The sequence below is a fragment of the Chanodichthys erythropterus genome, chromosome 23 (genome assembly GCF_024489055.1).
Source record: "Chanodichthys erythropterus isolate Z2021 chromosome 23, ASM2448905v1, whole genome shotgun sequence".
Classification (NCBI taxonomy): domain Eukaryota; kingdom Metazoa; phylum Chordata; class Actinopteri; order Cypriniformes; family Xenocyprididae; genus Chanodichthys; species Chanodichthys erythropterus.
The window spans coordinates 22068937-22092199 of record NC_090243.1 but is presented as its reverse complement, the minus strand read 5'-3'; the positions used below and the strand labels follow the sequence as shown (position 1 = coordinate 22092199).

Sequence of the window (23263 nt, the reverse complement as noted above, 5' to 3'; positions counted from 1 at the left end):
TGGGAGAGGGAGGCTGGGAGGGATAAGTGAGTCCAATATAGAGTGGTTAAATAGCTAAGGGGCTTCTGACCTGCTCATCGTCTGATGAGAGATGGGGGACAGCCAGAGCTGTCCAGCTACACCACCATCACCTCCTCTCAATGATGTGGTTACATCGTGGGAATATTGTAAGCCATCTCCTCTGGGGCGTAAGGACCCGTGGCTCAGCCTCCAGCATCTGTCCTCGTCTCTCCTCCTCGACCCGTCACCCTGACTCCTTCACCTACGCTCCTCCCTCCCTCGTCGTCACCTACTCCCTCGAAGCTGGATGGGACCACCGACTCAAACTTCTCCTCTGATGGAAACTCCTCAGGCTCTGGGGTGATGTCAAACTCGATCGCTCCTCCTGGTGCGGGCTCTGACGTCACGGCGTGGTCGTCGTCTCCATCTGTGGTGGGTCTCTGGTTGGGAACTGGGTTCTGTGGGGTTCCGGATCGGGGCCATTTGTACTCCAAACACTTAAGCAGTGTCTCCTTCCAGTTCAAACCGGTGGTATCTGGGACATTGCAGGGTCCGTGGTAGTTCGTCCCTATCCAGAAAAGTTTTTTCAAGTCTTCATCCTCCAGCTGGCATTTGATGGCAAGGTGAACAAACTGTGACATGAAAAAGAAAAAATTGTGGCTCTCCTGAGCCACATCGATGAATTTGGCCCATTCATCCATAAGGGCGGTCCGTTTTTCTGTTACAAGTTGCTGTGTAGGAATACACACAACGAGGAATAAAGATCAAAGAGTCAAACTTTACTAGGCACTCCAATGGAAGATACAGGAACAGAGGTTTACACACATAACATTAACACATAAGATAACGGACAACAATGGTGCACTCTTAGACCTTGCTGTAGAAAAACAAACCATTTTCCATTAAAACAGTAATATACTGTAGAAAACAATGCATTCTGGGTAATATTTGTCATTTTGGAGAAAATAGCCTACAGGAATATACTGTGAGTTAACATCGCTCAAAGTCGACACTCAGAGGCTTTGTTCTAAATCACACCCTATACCCTCATTCACTATTTCCTACATTAGTTCACTAATTTAGCCCACTTGACAGACTTAATTAAGGCCATGTCCACACTAATACGTTTTCGTTTGAAAACGTATATTTTTCTCTCCGTTTTGGCCTTCCGTCCACACTGAGACAGCGTTTTAAGTCAACGAAAACATAGCTTTTGGAAAACGCTCTCCAAAACGGATACATTTGAAAACGCCGTCTACGCGTCGTAGTGTGGACTGTGAAAACGGAGGCTTTTGAATACGATGATGCATTTTTAGTCATGTGATGCAGTCATATGACCAATTCAGCCAAGACACATCTCCCAGTCTACATTCTCGCTTGCTTTGGCCACTTTATACTCCTGTGTTACTCGCAGCAACAACTCCACCACACTGTCGGTCCATTTAAAAAACTCAGTGCCTTTCCTCAACATTGCCTCAAAGTTTCAAAGAGCCGGAAAGTAAATAAACGGCTAGTGGGAATGACGCCGGTCGAAGCTTTACTCATGCGCAGTAGGGGGATGTAAGCGTTTTCATACGTTTCAGTGTGGATAAACAACTTTTGGAAAACATTTGAAAATGATAGTGTGGACGCGGAGCGTTTTTAGACGAAAACTCAGTTTTCAAATATATCCGGATTAGTGTAGACGTAGCCTAAAAAGAGATGAGCAGAAACACAAAAACTACAACTGACTTCAGCCACAAACCAGTTTGACATTATTTCTTTCATACATGTACAGAAGTTCTTGTTGAGAATTAACAGCTATGGATGTTGATGTTTTATTGAAAATAAAAATGTATTGAAGTTTACAGTCACCATCATGGAGATCGGTGTCTGCTTTAGTTGGGCTCTTGACTCTTTTCCATTATCTTTCTCTGGCTGCTGTAACTTAGTGTTTCTTGATATGGCAAAAAAAAGCCAACCACAAAGTTGGTCAGGTTTTTTGGCTGTTGTGATGATGCTGTAATCATCTTGGACTTGTTTAATTCACTGATCTTTTTCAGTGTTTAGTTTTTTAATGGGTATTTTATCTTTATTGATTATACTATATCTGTAATTCAACAGCATAAGAACCAGCAACCTTTCAGTTATTTAGGAGAATATATAAGTCTTATAGTGCATAAAATATTTTGAGTTTCTGCAAAACTTGCACAGCAGAGACATCAACAATCAGAATATGAATCTCTACAATGTTGACATCCAAAAGTTTAATGTTGCAATGCATGCTGGATGCCAGCATTGTACAAAACTCCCAGCATGCACTGCAGCATGAATAAATTATGCAACTTTATTACCACCATTGTTGAGACTGATGTGCTGATTTTTGATACCTGTGTGTGTCTAAATAATGCTGCAGCTGTTTTTTTGTGCATGGTGTTTAGAAATAAACTATTTTTAGCTGATTGTTGTTGGAACTCTTGCTGTAGTTTCACAGTGGTGATAATGTAAAATATCAGTCTGTTAATAAGGTAACAATAGATAAAACACAGTATGAATTCAGTGAATCAAGAGACCAACACAATAACCTGTGGGGTTGAAAGGTGTAAGATAAAAAGACACACCCACAAAATGTATTTTAACAGTTACAAACTGTAAGTTAAAAAACAGTTATATACTGGCGACACTGTTACCAGTAGTTTACTGTAAAATTGAGTTTTGTGGGTCACCATCGTGCTGAAGAGTAGAGCCTGTGCTTAAGTTCAGGAGAAGAACAAGTGACATTGGTGATATGCTGCATGTTGTTTTAATTAACAGGTGATGACTTTGTAGTTGCTGTTGCAGTGAAAATCTTTTTATTTAAGTTGTTGTTGTTTGTTTTGTTTTTTTTTATTCTAAAGAAATGCGTTCGTAGTTATAATGTGCATATGTTATTAGCATATAATTAAAGTTAGCTATTAAATTTAAATGGCAGTCTGAGGCAGTTGGTTTCTGCAAATGAAATGAGGTAACACAAGTTTTATTTGGTGCATGGTATCTTTACAGTAACAACCTGTAGATTACAGTAAATAACTGTACAATCAATTATTATACTGTAAAAAAAAAAGCCCGGCAAGGTCTAACAGGGTCAGGAAGGTGACTGTTTATAAAGGGAGTGCTGATGAGGGATAATGACGGTGAGTGTCTTCAGGTGCGGGTGATGATGATGAAGTGCAGGTGCAGAACAGAAGGGGTGCTGGGAAACGTAGTGCTGGAGCTGGTGACTGTGACAAATATTTTTTTTTTTATTATTATTTAACAGAATTTTATTGTAACATTTACAAATAACAGGATATATACAGTAAATTGAATTACAATGTTAAATTGTAATTTTGTCATGTGAAATTACAGGAAACTCCTGGCAACAGAGTTGCATTAAATATACAGTAAATTCTAATAAATTACAGCATTTTAATGTAATAATGAAATAATTCCCTGTGAAATTACAATAATTTATTTTAACAGTGCAGTGTTAAAATCATCTGCATAAGGGAGCTTATTCATTATCAGAAGAAAACAAGGAAATATTTTGTAACCTGTATTAATGTGACAATTTTTGTGTAACCAGTGACATCAAAAGTAGTTTGAGAAGAAAGAAAATATTTGCTGCAGAATCTTAAAACCATGGCTTCAAACATTAAAAAAAAAAAAATCAGACAAGATTGTTTAAATCAAAGACAAAAGTCAATAATGATGTTATCAAACTTTATTCGGAAAACGCCTCAGGTTACGTATGTAACCATGGTTCCCTGAGAACAGGGAACGAGACTCTGCGCTGACTGCGCTATGGGGAACGTCCTCCGTGACCCGTGCTCGAAATGCCAAAAATCATCACACTCCAATCCTATTGGCCGGCGACAGCCTGTCACGTCAAACGGCATGAACCGTGACGTATAAAGGGAGCGCCTGGGGAAACAGCCGACATCTTCTTGTCTTTTCGAGACTGTAGCAGGCATCCTGCAGCATGGCATGAAAGCGCAGAGTCTCGTTCCCTGTTCTCAGGGAACCATGGTTACATACGTAACCTGAGACGTTCCCTTTCAAAAAGGAACTCCACTCTGCGCTGACTGCGCTATGGGGAACAATATACCCATGCCGCCATGCTAGAGGAGAATGCCAGTCGAAATGTCTGGACACACATCCGGCAGTTCCAGGGAAAAACCGGGGGCAGAACTCCAAGGCTGTCAGTGACAGCATTCCCTACGGCCAACAGCCCAAGCTTAGCCTAAAAGAGGCCTTCTGAAAAAAGCCTACCATGGCTGCTCGAGCATCTGGAACCAACAGCCCGAGAGGGGGATCCCTTTAAGGGAATGTGGCCAAGGAACAAAAGGAACCTCGGCCAGTCACTCGGGGGGAAAATTCATCCCGCTGCCACCAAGGAGGCCTAGCCAGATCCAGCGAAGCTAAATCTGGCCTAGCCAACCTTGTCTGATATACAGAATCTCCAAGCGCAAACTCCAGAGAGGAGAGCAGGAAAGAGCAACTGCGAAAAGGCAGTAAGCAACTCAAACCCACACGCAGAGATGGGCATCCTGGAGAGCGGAACTCAGCTAAACGCTCTGGACCCTTGTATGAGGGGAGTACAACCACTCATCCAAAGGATCTGCTCAGCCGTTAACAAGGTGCTGAGGAGGCTCTGTGCTAAAGACCCCTGACCCAGGGGAGCACAAACCAGCCTGGGGGCCGGTCTAACGGGAGACTTCATAGAAGTCTACAACCATACCAGCTTAGGGAGCTAAGCACAATTACGCAGTTAACCCCGAGGGGAAGTACAAAGCTCAACCTAACAGACAGACTGTAAGGCGGGCACATAGTCATGGAGGCCGGGAAAAGGGCCTACAACATAACCAGAGTTCACCAGAGAACTAGAACTGAATGCAGACGGCGGTAGCCCAGAATGGCCTGTAGGGCCACACCCTATTGCATATCAAGGTGGAGCAAACACCAAGACATAACAGCTGCAAGTGCCCACGAGACAGCCCGTCCAAACCAACGAGCAGTGCACTCGGTGAATTACCTTCTACTCTTTAAGCAAGAGGAGTACAACATATGCCATCATGCGCTAAGGAAAGGCCCCGTGGGCCTATAATCCCAGCAGGCACATGGCATCAGCTCTTCTCTCTAGAAATTTGGCAAATAGTCTTAGAGCTGAAACATGACAAACCAGGGCCCAGATCAGGACGCAGACAAACTGGCTAAACCGACCGTCTGCTAGCCGCCTCACGTCACATAACTCAGATAATTCACAGCACATAGAAACACTTTCACCTAGATATTATCACATAGAGACTGTGTCTGTACCTCGAACTAGTAAATACAAAAAACTTCCAAAACCTTTTAAGGGTAAAAATTTAATTGATGTTCAAAAAATGAAAATCACAGATAAATCAGATAAACAAATGATAAAGCTTGGGTTACTGAATATTAGATCTATTTCTTCAAAAGCACTTATTGTAAATGAAATTATCACAGACAATAAACTAGACTTGCTGTGTTTGACAGAAACCTGGCTAAAACCAGACGATTACATTACTTTAAATGAATCTAGTCCTCAAGGTTATGATTATCGACACAATCCTCGACAGAAAGGCAAAGGGGGAGGTGTTGCTGTAATTTATAGTAATATATTCAGAATCATTCAAAAGAATTTCAAATATAATTCCTTTGAAGTGATGGTGCTTTATGTAACATTATGTAAGTTGACATTTGTGCTGGCTACTGTATACAGGCCACCAGGGCACCATACTGACTTTATCAAAGAATTTGCTGAGTTTCTATCAGAGTTAGTACTGGCTGCGGATAAAGTCCTTGTTGTTGGTGATTTTAATATCCATGTAGATAATAATAAAGACGCATTTGGATTGGCATTTGCAGATATTTTAAACTCTATTGGAGTTAAACAACACGTGTCAGGACCCACTCATTGTCGTAATCATACCCTAGATCTAATACTGTCGCATGGAATAGATATTGATGCTGTTGAAATTCTACAGCAGAGCGATGATATATCAGATCATTATTTAGTCTCGTGTATAATACAATTAGCCAAGGCTACAAAACCACCACCCAGCCATAAATATTGTAGAAAAATCACGTCTGCCACTAAAGATTGCTTTATAAATAATCTCCCCGAGCAGTTTCATCGCCTTAGTATACCTGACAACTTAGAAGAACTCGATGCTGCAACAGAAACTATTGGCTCTCTCTTTTCCAGCACATTAGATGCGGTCGCTCCTTTACGTCTAAAGAAGATTAAGGAAACTAATCCAACGCCGTGGTATGATGAGCACACTCGGGCTCTAAAACGAGCTGTTAGAAAAGCTGAACGTAGTTGGAAGAAAACAAAACTAGAAGTTTTTCGCCTTTCGTGGAAAGAAAAAATGATTGAGTACAGAACAGCCATAAGAAATGCTAGATCTACTTATTTTTCAAATCTCTTAATAGAAAACAAACATAATCCTAGGTATTTATTTGACACAGTGGCTAAATTAACTAGAAACAGAGATTCAACTGCTGACGTTTCCATAGAGCACAGCAGTAATGACTTTATGAACTTCTTTACTTGCAAGATTGATAATATTAGAGAGAAAATTATAAACATGCAACCGTCTACAGTTTCTCTTCAGACAGTGCACTGTAGTGTCCCTGAGGTAAAACTAGAATCATTCGCCGCTATAGGAGAGGAAGAATTATCTAAACTTATCAAATCATCAAAATCAACGACATGTATGTTAGACCCAATGCCGACTAAACTACTGAAAGAAATGCTTCCAGAGGTCGTAGGTCCACTTCTTGATATAATTAATTCATCTTTAACACTAGGACATGTGCCAAAAACCTTTAAGCAGGCTATTATCAAACCTCTTATTAAAAAACCTCAACTAGATCCGAGAGATATAGTAAATTACAGGCCAATCTCGAATCTACCTTTTCTGTCAAAGATACTAGAAAAGGCAGTTTCAACACAACTGTGTTCCTTTTTAGAAAGAAATGGAATCTGTGAGGATTTCCAGTCAGGATTTAGACCATACCATAGTACTGAGACTGCTCTCGTTAGAGTTACAAACGATCTACTCCTATCATCCGATCGTGGCTGTATTTCTCTATTAGTGTTATTAGATCTCAGTGCTGCTTTTGACACTATCGATCATAACATTCTTTTAAAAAGACTTGAAAACTATATTGGCATTAGTGGAATTGCTTTGGCATGGTTCAAATCATACTTATCTGACCGTTATCAGTCTGTGGTAGTTAATGAAGAGATGTCGTATCGATCACAGGTTAAATATGGGGTACCACAAGGCTCAGTATTAGGACCGTTGCTTTTCACTCTGTACATGCTGCCCTTAGGAGAGATAATTAGGAAGCATGGTGTTAGTTTTCACTGCTACGCTGACGATACTCAGCTCTATATTTCCTCGCGACCTGACGAAACCTACAAATTCACAAAACTAACAGAATGCATAGCTGACATTAAAAACTGGATGACAAGAAATTTCTTATTATTAAATTCAGAAAAAACTGATTTCCTAATCTTTGGACCAAAAACTTCCTCACGAAAAAACCTTGAATACTCTCTAACACTTGACGGGTGCTCCATTAAACCTTCGTCCTCAGTTAGGAACCTGGGTGTGCTCTTTGATACCAATCTTTCATTTGAAAGTCATGTTTCTAGTATCTGTAAAACCGCCTTCTTCCATCTAAAAAATATATCTAAATTACGACATATGCTCTCAATGACAAATGCGGAACAGTTGGTTCATGCATTCATGACCTCAAGACTAGATTATTGTAACGCTCTACTGGGTGGTTGTTCTGCTCGGCTTTTAAACAAACTACAGTTGGTTCAAAATGCGGCAGCTAGAGTTCTTACTAGAACCAGAAAGTATGACCATATTAGCCCAGTTCTGTCAACATTACATTGGCTCCCTATTAAACATTGTATAGATTTTAAAATCTTGCTACTTACTTATAAAGCTCTAAATGGTTTAGCTCCCCAGTACCTAAGTGAGCTCTTAATGCATTATAGTCCTTCACGTTTATTGCGATCTCAGAATTTAGGCCAGTTGATAATACCCAGAATATCAAAATCAACTGAAGGCGGCAGATCATTTTCCTATTTAGCACCTAAACTCTGGAACAATCTTCCTAGCATTGTTCGGGAAGCAGACACACTCTGTCAGTTTAAATCTAGACTAAAAACACATCTCTTTGCTCTTGCATACACATAACACATTATCAATACATTAACATTTTTCAAATCCGTTAAAGGATTGTTACGCTGCAATAATTAGGTCGGCCGGAACCGAGAACATTTCCTATAACACTAGATATACCTGTACATCAGAACAAGAATGGCATCTACGCTAATATCTGTCTCTCTGCTTATCCTGAGGTTTGCCGGGTGCTGGATCCAGGCCGTATCCAGGTCAGATGGAGAACCTGCGTCTGGACCTGACTACAACGTAGCCCAGGATCCCCGTATCCGCTTGCATATATTTATATATAATCGATTTTTAATCTCTATAATAAAAATGTACAATTCAGATTTTGATCTCCATATACATTTACATATATATATCTTCCAAGGGGTTTTTTCCCTCCTAGGACTTTTTTCCCAGTGCTAGCACGCTGGGTTTTTCTCCTAGGGGGTTTTTTCCACCCCTGGAAGTCAGCCGACATTGGCTTAATGTAGCACCATCTTGTATATGTTACATATTACCACGCTTGTTTGTACAGTTTTAACCACTTCCCTTTTTTTCTGTGCTTCTAATATGTAAAGCTGCTTTGAAACAATTACCAATTGTAAAAGCGCTATATAAATAAATTTGACTTGACTTGACTTATCAGGGTTCAAGCTAAACAGACTGACTACACAGGAGGTCATAGTCAACCTGAGACCCGGCCAGCCGGCGAAACCATCCCTTTTTGTTTGTCAAAGGTCAGCATGCTCCACAGGAGGCCTTTACGGCCTACCCGTCACATGCAACATCAGCCAGCGGCCACTAACGTTCTAGGAGCAAAAATAGAACCTGTTAGATAGACAGAAAATATTTTAGCTCGACTAGAGCTAAAGGGAATAAACGCACAATTTACTCAGTAAAAACATTTTTTTTTTGTTCTACTCTCAGCGAGAGGAGTACCAAGCTAAACTCCGACATGCTACCAAAGGAAGGCCTAAAAGTGGCCTGTAACCTTAAAAGCGCGCGGCGATAGCTAGTGCGTTTATACAACACCCAAGGGGGATGAGACATACAGAAACCCATACAAGCTAGGTAAGACATGAAAAGAGGCCTCAACGGGGGCCAACGACTTCCATAAACATCTGGCAACAACAGAGTAACGTATGACTCATCATGGAATGATGCCCGTACACGACCAGCATAGCTGGGCCAACAGGAAGCTATAAGAGAGACCTGGAAAGGCCTGCTACTTAAAGAACCATGTGGCACCAGCCCGTGGTCATGACAGGGCCCTAGCTACAAGGAAGGGCCAGTATAACCTAAAATGATAATTTTAAGGGAACTAGCTACACAACCTGAGCCTAGGCATACACATTCCAGCAGGCAATGTTAATATGCTAAACAGCGTGAGCGTAAGCAGCATCGTAGACCAACAGTGCTGTATCCAAACAAGCTGCATACAGAGAGGCTAAAAGGCAAATAGCCAACAATCAAACAGCAATGAACCCCAGATGCTGTGGTGCAAACTACCGGGAGAAGTCTGGTAAACAAAATTCCCTACACTCACCCTGAGTGTGCGATCCAACAGGTGATGCACTCAGTAATACACAAACCCTAACCGGGGAGTACAACAACACCGTATTCATATATAGAGGCCGGATAAAGCCTGCTATCATAGAAAACAGGTGTAACCTGTGGCAGCACAAGCACGCTCACATAACACGCCTGAATAAACATATGAAGGGGAAATATGGGCAAAAAACGGCCAGCAACTTCCGCAGAAGGAGGCCAGAACTAGGAACTATACAACCGCAGGGGGATAGTCATAACAGGGGGATGTAAACAAACATACACCTAACCTAGTTCTAGCCTAGCCGCTAGCTAAGGACTGTATGTAGACCACGCTACACTCGGGCTACAAATTCCCAAACACACGGAGAAAGCAGCGTGAGCGACAGCATTAGGTGGCCGAAAAACCGGCCAACACATAACTGACAATAGCGAAAGCTAGTTCTAGCTATATACATTATCAGCCGAGAAACTACACCAACGCTAAACAACAAAGCGGCCATAAAGGGCCTGCCTGTAACAGTCAGCCTAACATACAGTTATTTGCCCAAATAACCCCTAAAAACATGAACAGATGACAACTATATGCACGGGAAGCTATACAGGAAAAGCAAGGTCTATATTGAGAATGAAAAAAAAAAGGACCTGGCTTACCTCCTGCGGCTCGTAGAATGCAGATTCCTCCCCGATTCGTCACACGGAGGGGAAAAACCAAAGTCCCATAAGCCCAAAAGCACTTTCACTATCAAGCCAGACGGCGGGCCGTCAGGAATATATCCATCATAGGCCCACAACATCAGCCCGACTGTAAAGCCCGCAGCATATAGATGTCACAAACGCTACTGGGAGGCGAAGGAAGAGCGAGGGCGAGAAAAAGCCATCGCGAGAGCGGAGATCGATTACCGGCGCTGCTGGCACCGCTCCTCGATCACCTCCCTCAAATCTTGATTCTTCCTTCTAGCATCTCGCCGTCTCTGCGACTTATTCCGAGGAGGAGGAGGCGCACGAGCGGCGACACTTTCCCTCTGGGCCTGCCTCTGAGCCTCGGCTCGAGACGGCCCGGGATCTCCCGGCTGTCTGGGCCCAGAGCTCGATCTGAGCGGGATGCAAGATCTAAACGCCGCGGAGCGCGTCTTCGCCTCCCTGATCAAGATCCGTAAGCAGATCAGCCTGGTACGCCAGAAGCACCGTCATCGTGTGCAACGCTGCACCAGCCTGACCTGCAGCGGCGTAAGCCCTGCCATTCAAACGTGACGTCACCTTCAACACTCTGGACGGTAGGGCCCTCGCCGGAGTTGCCGGGCCATGGGTAGAGAGAAAAAGATCGTCTAACCTGCTGCGAGCGGGTTCCCTCCTCACGCGCTCCCAGGGCAACTGCAGTCTGCTCGAAGCACGTTCCATAACCTCCAGCAACTCCGAAAAACGCCGCGCAGGCATCTTCTGTTCTCCGGGGCTTTGGACCAAGAGAGCACTCGCTCCTGAGTCCGAGGATGTTAAAAATAAAACATCGACGTCATCCGCCAGAAGCGCGTCCTCGTCAGTCGCTTCAGCTTGAGAAAGATAGACACCCCTCTCAAATTCTTCAGTGAGCTCCACCTGCAAGTTCCGTGATTACAATCGCCGCTGAGCCTCAGCACGAGCAGGGCCGGATCCACCAGGCAGTGGTGGTGGCACCTCTCCCCTCGAGGAGAGGGCCAAACGAGAACGGAGCATTTTCATAGGAAATTGCTCACAGTTAGCACAGGCAGCACCCTCGAGTACTGTCCGTGCGTGCTCCTCGCCCAGACAAAAAAACGCACAAGTTGTGTGTGTCCTCCGGTGTCAGAAACCTGGGACAAGGATCAGCACACTTCCCGAACAATTTAGCAGACCTAATTTCTTTTGGCAGAGTGAAAATGGCGCGAGCAAAAGCAGTCGCGAAAAGACAAGAGGATGTCGGCTGTTTCCCCAGGCGCACCCTTTATACGTCACAGTTCGCGCCGTTTGACGTGATAGGCTGTCGCCGGCCGATAGGATTGGAGTGTGGTGATTTTTGGCATTTCGTGCACGGGTCACGGAGGACGTTTCCCATAGCGCAGTCAGCGCAGAGTAGAAGTTCCCTTTCGAAAGGGAACCATTCATTTTTATCCATTCATATCTATTCATCAAGAGTATTTTTACTAAAGCTCATAAAAAGATTATACATAAGGAGAAGAATATATATGTACAGTGTTTTAGATGTTAAGATGAAGAAAATACAGAACTTTGCAGTTTACAAGTACAGTATATGTGTGGTACTACCACACATACCTTTACTTACGTTTTCATACACACAAAATCGTACAACATAGATGTGCTTATAGCACTAAAATGTAAAAAATACTTATGTATTAACAGCAATAAAACGTGTTATGTAAAGTGTGAATATATAAGAATTCCCATGAATTAATATTAAAATCATGGAGTATTATTACTAAAGCTCATAAAAAGATTATACATAAGGAGAAGAGTATATCTGAACAATGTTTTAGATGTTAAGTAGAAGAAAATACAGAACTCTGCAGTTTACAAGTATGTAAATGGCTTAACATCATCAGCAGGTTACCAGCATCATGAGACAGAAATCAAATAGGACGATGTACTTGTGTGTGTCAGGGCTCTGATTATTGAAAAAAAGAAGGTGTAATAAAGGGTGGCACACTTTTTGGTGGATCTATATTCTCCAGTCTTTTCTTTACACTGTCATACTCTTTTTCCCACTGCTCCTTAGAGAGAGAGGAAGGACTGACCTCCAGAAACTTGTAGGCATCTTTGGTTTGGAGCTTAAAGATGACAAATTCTTTCTTACAGCCTGCACCAAAACTGCTCCAAGCCTGTGGAATTAAAACATTTACACATTAAACTTTTAGATGAAACCTTAGAATATCTTACTGGAAATGTTTTTGTAATCATGTAAACATGAATTTTACCTCTTTGGCTGTTTCGATTGATTCTAGAAATTCATCTTTTAGGTCAGCAAGGTCGTCAATAAGATCTTCTCCAACAAAGGTCTTTTTTTCCAGGGAGTCCAGCATTACAGAAACACGCAGCCAGAAGTGTTTAAGCTGAATCAGAATGGCCTGAATTTTTGTCAAGCTACTCTGAACTTCTTTTAGATGGATGGGGTCGGGTATGGAATCTGCAGAGGGGAAATAAATGTTTCGACAAGCCACACGTTCGCTCCCTTCTCAAACTACACTTGAATCTTGGCACGGTCTTACTATAAGCATGACTTTTCATATAGGTATACTTTAAACATAAAAGAAAACAGACTCACTCCGGTCAAAACTGGCTTGGCCAGCCTTCATCTGCCCATCAATGAGCTGGAGTTGCGTCTGCCACTCCTTTTGTTTCAGAGCAGTTTTATCAGCGATGAGGCGATTCAATTCAGCTTCAAGAGCCTTCTTATGTGCAACATTTTCAGGATCATGAACAGCATCATAAATGCTTTTAACAAGTGGCCCGATGAATGGAACGAGTGCAGCGAAGATGCCAAGGCTTTTACTTGTTTGGGTTATGGATCTGGCAAATTCTTGAATCTCTTGGCTTTTGCTGTTTATCTTTTTCTCAGTTTCAGCAAGCTCGTCTATTGTTTTTTGGTATACAGATTTCAGTTCATTCAGTGCACTTTCATCCTGCTTCAACTCCTGGTCTTGTTCTGTAATATTTTTATATGTATCATCTTTTTCCTTGACAACATCACTGGTGGACGATGCTACATCTTTGTTGTGTAAATCATACCTATACAATGTTGAAGAAATGTTGCACTAAAATTAACATTTTATAACATTGGGCTGGTGCAACTAAAGTTTAGCTGAAAACATGTTCATACTTTTGCCGGATTATAGAAGAAGAGTAATTCAATTGCTCAAGCAATTCTGAAAAACGTTTTCATGAGGAAAATGTTCTTACTTCTCCACTATCTTCTCCACATCAGTGATAATGTCTTGGATCCAGACTCGTGCTTTCTCTAGGAATTTAACTGCCAAAATAGCCTTATTTTTCTCCACAGCTTTCACCAACATGGGAAACAGCGACTGATCCAGATTTTCACTGGTCAAATTACACTGAGAGAAGGAAGAGACACAAGATCAAGTATCTCAGACTTTAAAAAACGACAATGATGATGACGAAACATTCAAAAACATTCAGAACTATTATTGTCTGGTAAATCTTGCTGTTCATAATGCTGCTGTATTAACTTTTGTTATTATAATTTAAGTTAAAATGTAAAGAAAAATGTAAGAAATGCATTTAAAATTTATAAGCATATCAAACCAAGATGATGTGTACAAACTCTTAAAGATTTTATGTAAAATATCAGTAAAAAAAAATTATAATAATTTGATATTGTGACAAATTATGTATTTATTTTCAGTAAAGGGAGAGACTATCATAACTAATTTAGCTAAATTTAATCTCTAGCTAAAAAACAGAGTATATCTATGGCATGCTATTCACTACAGACCCTTATTGTTTGGTGAATTGACACAAATTTTCCTTTTTTTTTTTCTTCTTCTAGGTGACAGAGATGAAAATACTGAAATCAAGAGAAATCTGAAACTTACTTTCAACATCGTTGCATCAGAGGAGCCAAACAGAAGCTGGTTTTCCACAGCCCGACTCCGGATGATTCTCTCCAGGTTGGGGAAGTTGGCCAGGCACAGGTAAGAGAGCTGGTAGAGAAGGGCTGTCTTCTCGGCAGCAGGGAGAAGATCTTTTACAAACCCTGGGCTCCATTGGGTCACAGCCACTGGTGAAAAAAAAAAAAAATCTATATTTTCAAATACTAAAAAATGATGGCTGGTATTGTTTTCAAATCTGTTTGATGAAATAAGATAATACTTGCTTTTGCTATCAGCCATCCTTAGTCGGTTTAGCTATGCAATGGGAAGAACAGTTTTATTGAAAATACTGTATGTAACTAGAAGGATATCTGAAAATTATTATAAAAATATTAAGTGAAACACTTACCTTTGTTTGAGCAAGTGATGGCGAGAACGAGGTATCTGGTGCTTTTATACTATATGTCCACCATATCTCCTCCCTCAGAGAGAATGAAAATATGTTACGTTCTCCTGTTCCCGCCTGCAACATTCCTGTTCTGTCCCACTCCCGCCTGCAAAAATGTATGAATAGATTTTTCTGTACGTCCATGAAATTTCATGTCGCCTAGCCACAACCTACACATCCCAGCATAAACCGATAAATTATTTGTTATTGAACCCAGATAACAACTTTGTGTCTGCCCAGATCCGGCCCACATCTGGCCAGCGTGATCTCATGAGAACACATGTGTGTTTTCACGTAAAGTGTGGTAAACGTACATTTATTTACGTTTTCATACACACAAAAACATACAACATAGATGTATTTATAGCACTAAAATGTAAAAAATACTCACATATTAACAGCAATAAAATGTGTTATGTTAAGTGTGAATATATATGAATTCCCATGTATTAATATTAAAATCATGGCATTAATGTTTTAAATCTGTTGTATTCAATTGTGATATCAATACATGTTTTAGTCAAACTTACTGAATGCAGTTTACTTATCTACTTAATATGAAAATAACATTTCTGTTTGTGCTGCAAACTCGTTTCAGAAAATTACATAATGTTAAACAAGACTACAATTTGAAACCTTATGAAAATAAATTCTGTATTTGTTTAATCATTTTGTAATATTTAGAAGGCATTTTCTCCTATGCAGCAACTGACAATACAACCATAAGATACAGCAAAGCACAACTTAAATTAACAAATCACATCAATTTTGTTTGTTTGCTGTACTTCATATCTTTATAATCCATATGTTTGTAAGAAACAGACCCGAATTCAGCCCTTTATCCTTCAATGTTCATCTTTTTCCCTGTAAAATTACATTACATTTTTAACAGTGTAGTGTTAAAATCATCTGCATAAGGGAGCTTATTCGTTATCAGAAGAAAACAAGGAAATATTTTGTCACCTGTATTAATGTGACAATTTTGTGACACCAGTGACATCAAAAGTAGTTTGATATGAAAAAAATATTTGCTGCAGAAACTTAAAACTATGGCTTCAAACATTAACAAAAAAATCAGACAAGATTGTTTAAAACAGAGACAAAAGTCAATAATGATGTTATCAAACTTTATTCTGAAAACCATTCATTTTAACCCTTCATATCTATTCATCAAGAGTATTTTTACTAAAGCTCATAAAAAGATTATACATAAGGAGAAGAATATATATGTACAGTGTTTTAGATGTTAAGATGAAGAAAATACAGAACTCTGCAGTTTACAGGTACAGTATATGTGTGGTACTACCACACATACCTTTACTTACGTTTTCATACACACAAAAACGTACAACATAGATGTGCTTATAGCACTAAAATGTAAAAAATACTTACGTATTAACAGCAATAAAATGTGTTATGTAAAGTGTGAATATATAAGAATTCCCATGTACTAATATTAAAATCATGGAGTATTTTTACTAAAGCTCATAAAAAGATTATACATAAGGAGAAGAGTATGTCTGAACAATGTTTTAGATGTTAAGTAGAAGAAAATACAGAACTCTGCAGTTTACAAGTATGTAAATGGCTAAACATCATCAGCAGGTTACCAGCATCATGAGACAGAAATCAAATAGGACGATGTACTTGTGTGTGTCAGGGCTCTGATTATTTAGAAATAGCAGGTGTAACAGAGGATGGCACACTTTTTGGTGGATCTATATTCTCCAGTCGTTTCTTTACACTTTCATACTCTTTTTCCCACTCCTCCTTAGAGAGAGAGGAAGGACTGACCTCCAGAAACTTGTAGGCATCTTTGGATTGGAGCTTAAAGATGGCAGATGCTTTCTTACAGCCTGCACCAAAACTGCTCCAAGCCTGTGGAATTAAAACATTTACACATTGAACTTTTAGATGAAACCTTAGTATATATTAGAATATCTTACTGGAAATGTTTTTGTAATCATGTAAACATGAATTTTACCTCTTTGGCTGTTTCGATTGATTCTAGAAATTCATCTTTTAGGTCAGCAAGGTCGTCAATAAGATCTTCTCCAACAAAGGTCTTTTTTTTCAGGTAGTCCAGCATTTCAGAAACACTCAGCCAGAAGTTTTTAAGCTGAATCAGAATGGCTTGAATTTTTGTCAAGCTACTCTGAACTTCTTTTAGATGGATGGGGTCAGGTATGGAATCTGCAGAGGGGAAATAAATGTTTCGACAAGCCACACGTTCACTCCCTTCTTAAACTACACTTGAATCTTGGCACAGTCTTACTATAAGCATGACTTTTCATATAGGTATACTTTAAACATAAAAGAAAACATACTCACTCTTGTCAAACCTGGCTTTGGCAGCCTTCATCTGGCCATCAATGAGCTGGAGTTGCGTCTGCCACTCCTTTTGTTTCAGAGCAGTTTTATCAGCGATTAAGATATTCAATTCAGCTTCAAGAGCCTTCATTTGTGCAATATTTTCAGGATCATGAACAGCATCATAAATGCTTTTAACAATCATCCCGATGAATGGAACAAGTGCAGAGAAGATGCCGAGGCCTTTACTTGTTTGGGTTATGGATCTGGCAAATTCTTGAATCTCTTGGCTTTTGCTGTTTATCTTTTTCTCAGTTTCAGCAAGCTCTTTTATGGTTGTTTGGTGTAGAGATTTCAGTTCATTCAGTGCACTTTCGGCCTGCTTCAACTCCTCGCCTTGTACTGTAATCTTTTTATCTGTATCATCTTTTTCCTTGACAACATCACTGGTGGACGATGCAACATCTTTGTTGTGTAAATCATACCTATACAATGTTGAAGAAATGTTGCACTAAAATTAACATTTTATAACATTGGGCTGGTGCAACTAAAGTTTAGCTGAAAACATGTTCATACTTTTGCCGGATTATAGAAGAAGAGTAATTCAATTGCTCAAGCAATTCTGAAAAACGTTTTCATGAGGAAAATGTTCTTACTTCTCCACTATCTTCTCCACATCAGTGATAATGTCTTGGATCCAGACTCGTGCTTTCTCTAGGAATTTAACTGCCAAAATAGCCTTATTTTTCTCCACAGCTTTCACCAACATGGGAAACAGCGACTCAACCAGGTTTTGACTGGTCAAAATACACTGAGAGAAGGAAGAGACACAAGATCAAGTATCTCAGACATTAAAAAACGACAATGATGATGATGAAACATTCAAAAACATTCAGAACTATTAATATCTGTATTTGTCCTGTAAATCTTGCTGTTCATAATGCTGCTGTATTAACTTTTGTTATTATAATTTAACTTTAAATGTAAAGAAAAATGTAAGAAATGCATTTAAAATTTATAAGCATTTCAAACCAAGATGATGTGTACAAACTCTTAAAGATTTTATGTAAAATATAATTAAAAAAAAAAAAAAAAAAAAAAAAAAAAGATATTGTGACAAATTATGTATTTATTTTCAGTAAAGGGAGAGACTATCATAACTAATTTAGCTAAATTTAATCTCTAGCTAGATTTCACCCTCTTTTTTGTCTTCTTCTTCTAGGTGACAGAGATGAAAATACTGAAATCAAGAGAAATCTGAAACTTACTTTCAACATAGTTGCATCAGAGGAGCCAAACAGAAGCTGGGTTTCCACAGCCCGACTCCGGATGATTCTCTCCAGGTTGGGGAAGTTGGCCAGGCACAGGTAAGAGAGATGGTAGAGAAGGGCTGTCTTCTCGGCAGCAGGGAGAAGTTCTTTTACAAACCCTGGGCTCCATTGGGTCACAGCCACTGGTGAAAAAAAAAAAAAAAATCTATATTTTCAAATACTAAAAAATGATGGCTGGTATTGTTTTCAAATCTGTTTGATGAAATAAGATAATACTTGCTTTTGCTATCAGCCATCCTTAGTCGGTTTAGCTATGCAATGGGAAGAACAGTTTTATTGAAAATACTGTATGTAACTAGAAGGATATCTGAAAATTATTATAAAAATATTAAGTGAAACACTTACCTTTGTTTGAGCAAGTGATGGCGAGAACGAGGTATCTGGTGCTTTTATACTATATGTCCACCATGTCTCCTCCCTCAGAGAGAATGAAAATATGTTACGTTCTCCTGTTCCCGCCTGCAACATTCCTGTTCTGTCCCACTCCCGCCTGCAAAAATGTATGAATAGATTTTTCTGTACGTCCATGAAATTTCATGTGGCCTAGCCACAACCTACACATCCCAGCATAAACCGATAAATTATTTGTTATTGAACCCATATAACAACTTTGTGTCTGCCCAGATCCGGCCCACATCTGGCCAGCGTGATCTCATGAGAACACATGTGTGTTTTCACGTAAAGTGTGGTATACGTACATTTACTTACATTTTCATACACACAAAAACATACAACATAGATGTATTTATAGCACTAAAATGTAAAAATACTCACATATTAACAGCAATAAAATGTGTTATGTTAAGTGTGAATATATATGAATTCCCATGTATTAATATTAAAATCATGGCATTAATGTTTTAAATCTGTTGTATTCAATTGTGATATCAATACATGTTTTAGTCAAACTTACTGAATGCAGTTTACTTATCTACTTAATATGAAAATAACATTTCTGTTTGTGCTGCAAACTCGTTTCAGAAAATTACATAATGTTAAACAAGACTACAATTTGAAACCTTATGAAAATAAATTCTGTATTTGTTTAATCATTTTGTAATATTTAGAAGGCATTTTCTCCTATGCAGCAACTGACAATACAACCATAAGATACAGCAAAGCACAACTTAAATTAACAAATCACATCAATTTTGTTTGTTTGCTGTACTTCATATCTTTATAATCCATATGTTTGTAAGAAACAGATCCGAATTCAGCCCTTTATCCTTCAATGTTCATTTTTATTCTCAGCAGCAGCGACCGTCACAGTCAAAGCCTGCGTTCGTTATGATTGAAATGTGAAAGTAGCTCCACCCTTGAGAAGCTTTACGGCACTGATATCGAACGCTCATTGGTTCTCACCTGCTTCGTCACAGATTGCGGCATGCCGTGTTTCAGTGGACTAACATTTGAAATGAGTGCACGCCTTCACAGAGATAAGCCAGATTCAACAAACCATTTTCCATTAAAACAGTACTGTATATACTGTACAATATACTGTAGAATGATGTTCGACTTCGCCAGTCGGAGATCACTAAAATTAACATTAAAGAGGTGTGTGAACTCGCAAGTACAATGTCAGGAGAAGTAATTTGTTCTGGCCCTCTTCCTGTTCGTCGGAGTGATGAGATAGTTAACAGATTATCATCACTCAATGGCTGGCTGTCTAAGTGGTGTCCGCAGAATAATATAGGTGTCATAGACAATTGGAAAAGCTTTTGGGGCAGACCTGACCTGTTGAAAAGAGATTCATCCGATATTCATCCGTCCCGGGATGGTGCTGCTCTTCTCTCTAGTAATATGGCACATAGTCTTAGAGCTGAAACATGACAAACTGGGGCCCAGGACAGGAAGCAGACAGACTGGCTAAACCGACCGTCTGCTAGCTGCCTCACGTTACAGAAGTCAGATAATTCCCAACACATAGAAACTCGCGCACCTAGATATTATCACATAGAGACTGTGTCTGTACCCTGTATTAATAAAAACAAAAAACTTCCAAACCCATTTAATAGTAAAATAATAGACCCAGTTCTGGCTGCATCTATAATTCAGATTTTTAATCCCCGTATCCGCTTACATATATTTATATATAATCTATTTTTAATCTCTATAATAAAAATTTATAATTCAGATTTTGATCTCCATATCCATTTACATATATTATATATATATCTTCCAAGGGGTTTTTTCCCTCCTAGGACTTTTTTCCCAGTGCTAGCACGCTGGGTTTTTCTCCTAGGGGGTTTTTCCACCCCTGGGAGTCAGCCGACATTGGCTTAATGTAGCACCATCTTGTATATGTTACATATTACCACGCTTGCTTGTACAGCTTATTTTTAACCACTTCCCTTTTTCTGTGCTTCTAATATGTAAAGCTGCTTTGAACAATTACCAATTGTAAAAGCGCTATATAAATAAATTTGACTTGGCTTGACTTGACTTGACTAAAAATTTAATTGATGTTCAACAAATAAAAAATAGAGATAATAATGATAAACAAATGATAAAGCTTGGGTTGTTAAGTCTTAGATCACTTTCTTCAAAAGCACTTATTGTAAACGATATTATCACAGACAATAATCTAGATGTGCTGTGTTTGACAGAAACCTGGCTAAAACCGGACGATTACATTACTTTAAATGAGTCTAGTCCTCAAGGTTATGATTATCGACACAATCCTCGACAGAAAGGCAAAGGGGGAGGTGTTGCTGAAATTTATAGTAATATATTCAGAATCATTCAAAAGAATTTCAAATATAATTCCTTTGAAGTGATGGTGCTTTATGTAACATTATGTAAGTTGACATTTGTGCTGGCTACTGTATACAGGCCACCAGGGCACCATACTGACTTTATCAAAGAATTTGCTGATCAGAGTTAGTACTGGCTGCGGATAAAGTCCTTGTTGTTGGTGATTTTAATATCCATGTAGATAATAATAAAGACGCATTTGGATTGGCATTTGCAGACATTTTAAACTCTATTGGAGTTAGACAACACGTGTCAGGACCCACTCATTGTCGTAATCATACCCTAGATCTAATACTGTCGCATGGAATTGATATTGATGCTGTTGAAATTCTACAGCAGAGCGATGATATATCAAATCATTATTTAGTCTCGTGTATACTACAGTTAGCCAAGGCTACAAAACCACCACCCAGCCATAAATACACTAAAGATTGCTTTATAAATAATCTCCCCAAGCAGTTTCATCGCCTTAGTATACCTGACAACTTAGAAGAACTCGATGCTGCAACAGAAACTATTGGCTCTCTCTTTTGCAGCACATTAGATGCAGTCGCTCCTTTACGTCTAAAGAAGATAAAGGAAACTAATCCAATGATGTGGAATGATGAGCACACTCGGGCTCTAAAACGAGATGTGAGAAAAGCCGAACGTAGTTCAAAATCAACAACATGTATGTTAGACCCAATGCCGACTAAACTACTGAAAGAAATGCTTCCAGAGGTCGTAAGTCCACTTCTTGATATAATTAATTCATCTTTAACACTAGGATACGTGCCAAAAATTTTAAGCAGGCTATTATTAAACCTCTTATTAAAAAACCTCAACTAGACCCGAGAGATTTAGTAAATTACAGGCAAAGATACTAGAAAAGGCAGTTTCAACACAACTGTGCTCCTTTTTAGAAAGAAATGGAATCTGTGAGGATTTCCAGTCAGGATTTAGACCATACCATAGTACTGAGACTGCTCTCGTTAGAGTTACAAACGATCTACTCTTATCATCCGATCGTGGCTGTATTTCTCTATTAGTGTTATTAGATCTCAGTGCTGCTTTTGACACTATCGATCACAACATTCTTCTAAAAAGACTTGAAAACTATATTGGCATTAGTGGAATTGCTTTGGCATGGTTCAAATCTTACTTATCTGACCGTTATCAGTCTGTAGTAGTAAATGAAGAGATTTAACAGGTTAAATATGGAGTACCACAAGGCTCAGTACTAGGACTGTTGCTTTTCACTCTGTACATGCTGCCCTTAGGAGAGATAATTAGGAAGCATGGTGTTAGTTTTCACTGCTACGCTGACGGTACTCAGCTCTATATTTCCTCGCGCCCTGACGAAACCTACAAATTCACAAAACTAACAGAATGCATAGCTGACATTAAAAACTGGATGACAAGAAATTTCTTATTATAAAATTCAGAAAAAACTGATATCCTAATCTTTGGACCAAAAACTTCCTCACGAAAAAACCTTGAATACTCTCTAACACTTGACGGGTGCTCCATTAAATCTTCGTCCTCAGTTTGGAACTTGGGTGTGCTCTTTGATACCAATCTTTCATTTGAAAGTCATGTTTCTAGTATCTGTAAAACCGCCTTCTTCCATCTAAAAAAACATATCTAAATTACAACATATGCTCTCAATGACAAATGCGGAACAGTTGGTTCATGCATTCATGACCTCAAGACTAGATTACTGTAACGCTCTACTGGGTGGTTGTTCTGCTCGGCTTTTAAACAAACTACAGTTGGTCCAAAATGCGGCAGCTAGAGTTCTTACTAGAACCAGAAAGTTTGACCATATTAGCCCAGTTCTGTCAACATTACATTGGCTCCCTATTAAACATCGTATAGATTTTAAAATCTTGTTACTTACTTATAAAACTCTAAATGGTTTAGCTCCCCAGTACCTAAGTGAGCTCTTAATGCATTATAGTCCTTCACGTTTATTGCGATCTCAGAATTCAGGCCAGTTGATAATACCCAGAATATCAAAATCAACTGAAGGCAGCAGATCCTTTTCCTATTTAGCACCTAAACTCTGGAACAATCTTCCTAGCATTGTTC

At 39.4% G+C, this 23263-nt stretch overlaps 2 protein-coding genes across 2 annotated transcripts; both read right to left on the bottom strand.

Moving 5' to 3' along the window:
• Window positions 1-10666: 10666 nt before the first annotated feature.
• On the bottom strand, window positions 10667-14650 carry LOC137013750 (myosin-6-like). Its single transcript, XM_067377683.1, has 8 exons — window positions 14635-14650; window positions 14354-14538; window positions 13698-13852; window positions 13063-13526; window positions 12716-12924; window positions 12448-12619; window positions 11101-11245; window positions 10667-10937 (listed from the first exon to the last, which is right to left on the bottom strand). The coding sequence occupies exons 1-8, from the start codon at window positions 14648-14650 to the stop codon at window positions 10667-10669; spliced, it is 1617 nt and encodes a 538-aa protein (XP_067233784.1).
• Window positions 14651-15964: 1314 nt separating this feature from the next.
• On the bottom strand, window positions 15965-18689 carry LOC137014308 (chromosome partition protein Smc-like). Its single transcript, XM_067378569.1, has 6 exons — window positions 18660-18689; window positions 18377-18561; window positions 17765-17919; window positions 17130-17593; window positions 16783-16991; window positions 15965-16676 (listed from the first exon to the last, which is right to left on the bottom strand). Exons 1-6 carry the CDS (start codon window positions 18673-18675, stop codon window positions 16467-16469), a joined length of 1239 nt encoding a protein of 412 aa, XP_067234670.1. The 5' UTR covers window positions 18676-18689; the 3' UTR covers window positions 15965-16466.
• Window positions 18690-23263: the final 4574 nt, after the last annotated feature.

Excerpts from the sequence above, each read along its gene's own strand:
- LOC137014308 (XM_067378569.1), bottom strand. Across the intron at positions 17,920-18,376 it reads CTGATGCAACTATGTTGAAA|TGTATTTTGACCAGTCAAAA; the intron begins GTAAGTTTCAGA and ends TCCTTCTCTCAG. Across the intron at positions 16,677-16,782 it reads CAATCGAAACAGCCAAAGAG|GCTTGGAGCAGTTTTGGTGC; the intron begins GTAAAATTCATG and ends TTAATTCCACAG.
- LOC137013750 (XM_067377683.1), bottom strand. Across the intron at positions 13,527-13,697 it reads GTGGAGAAGATAGTGGAGAA|GTATGATTTACACAACAAAG; the intron begins GTAAGAACATTT and ends AACATTGTATAG. Across the intron at positions 11,246-12,447 it reads GAATATAGATCCACCAAAAA|GAGCGAGTGCTCTCTTGGTC; the intron begins GTGTGCCACCCT and ends CCTCGGACTCAG.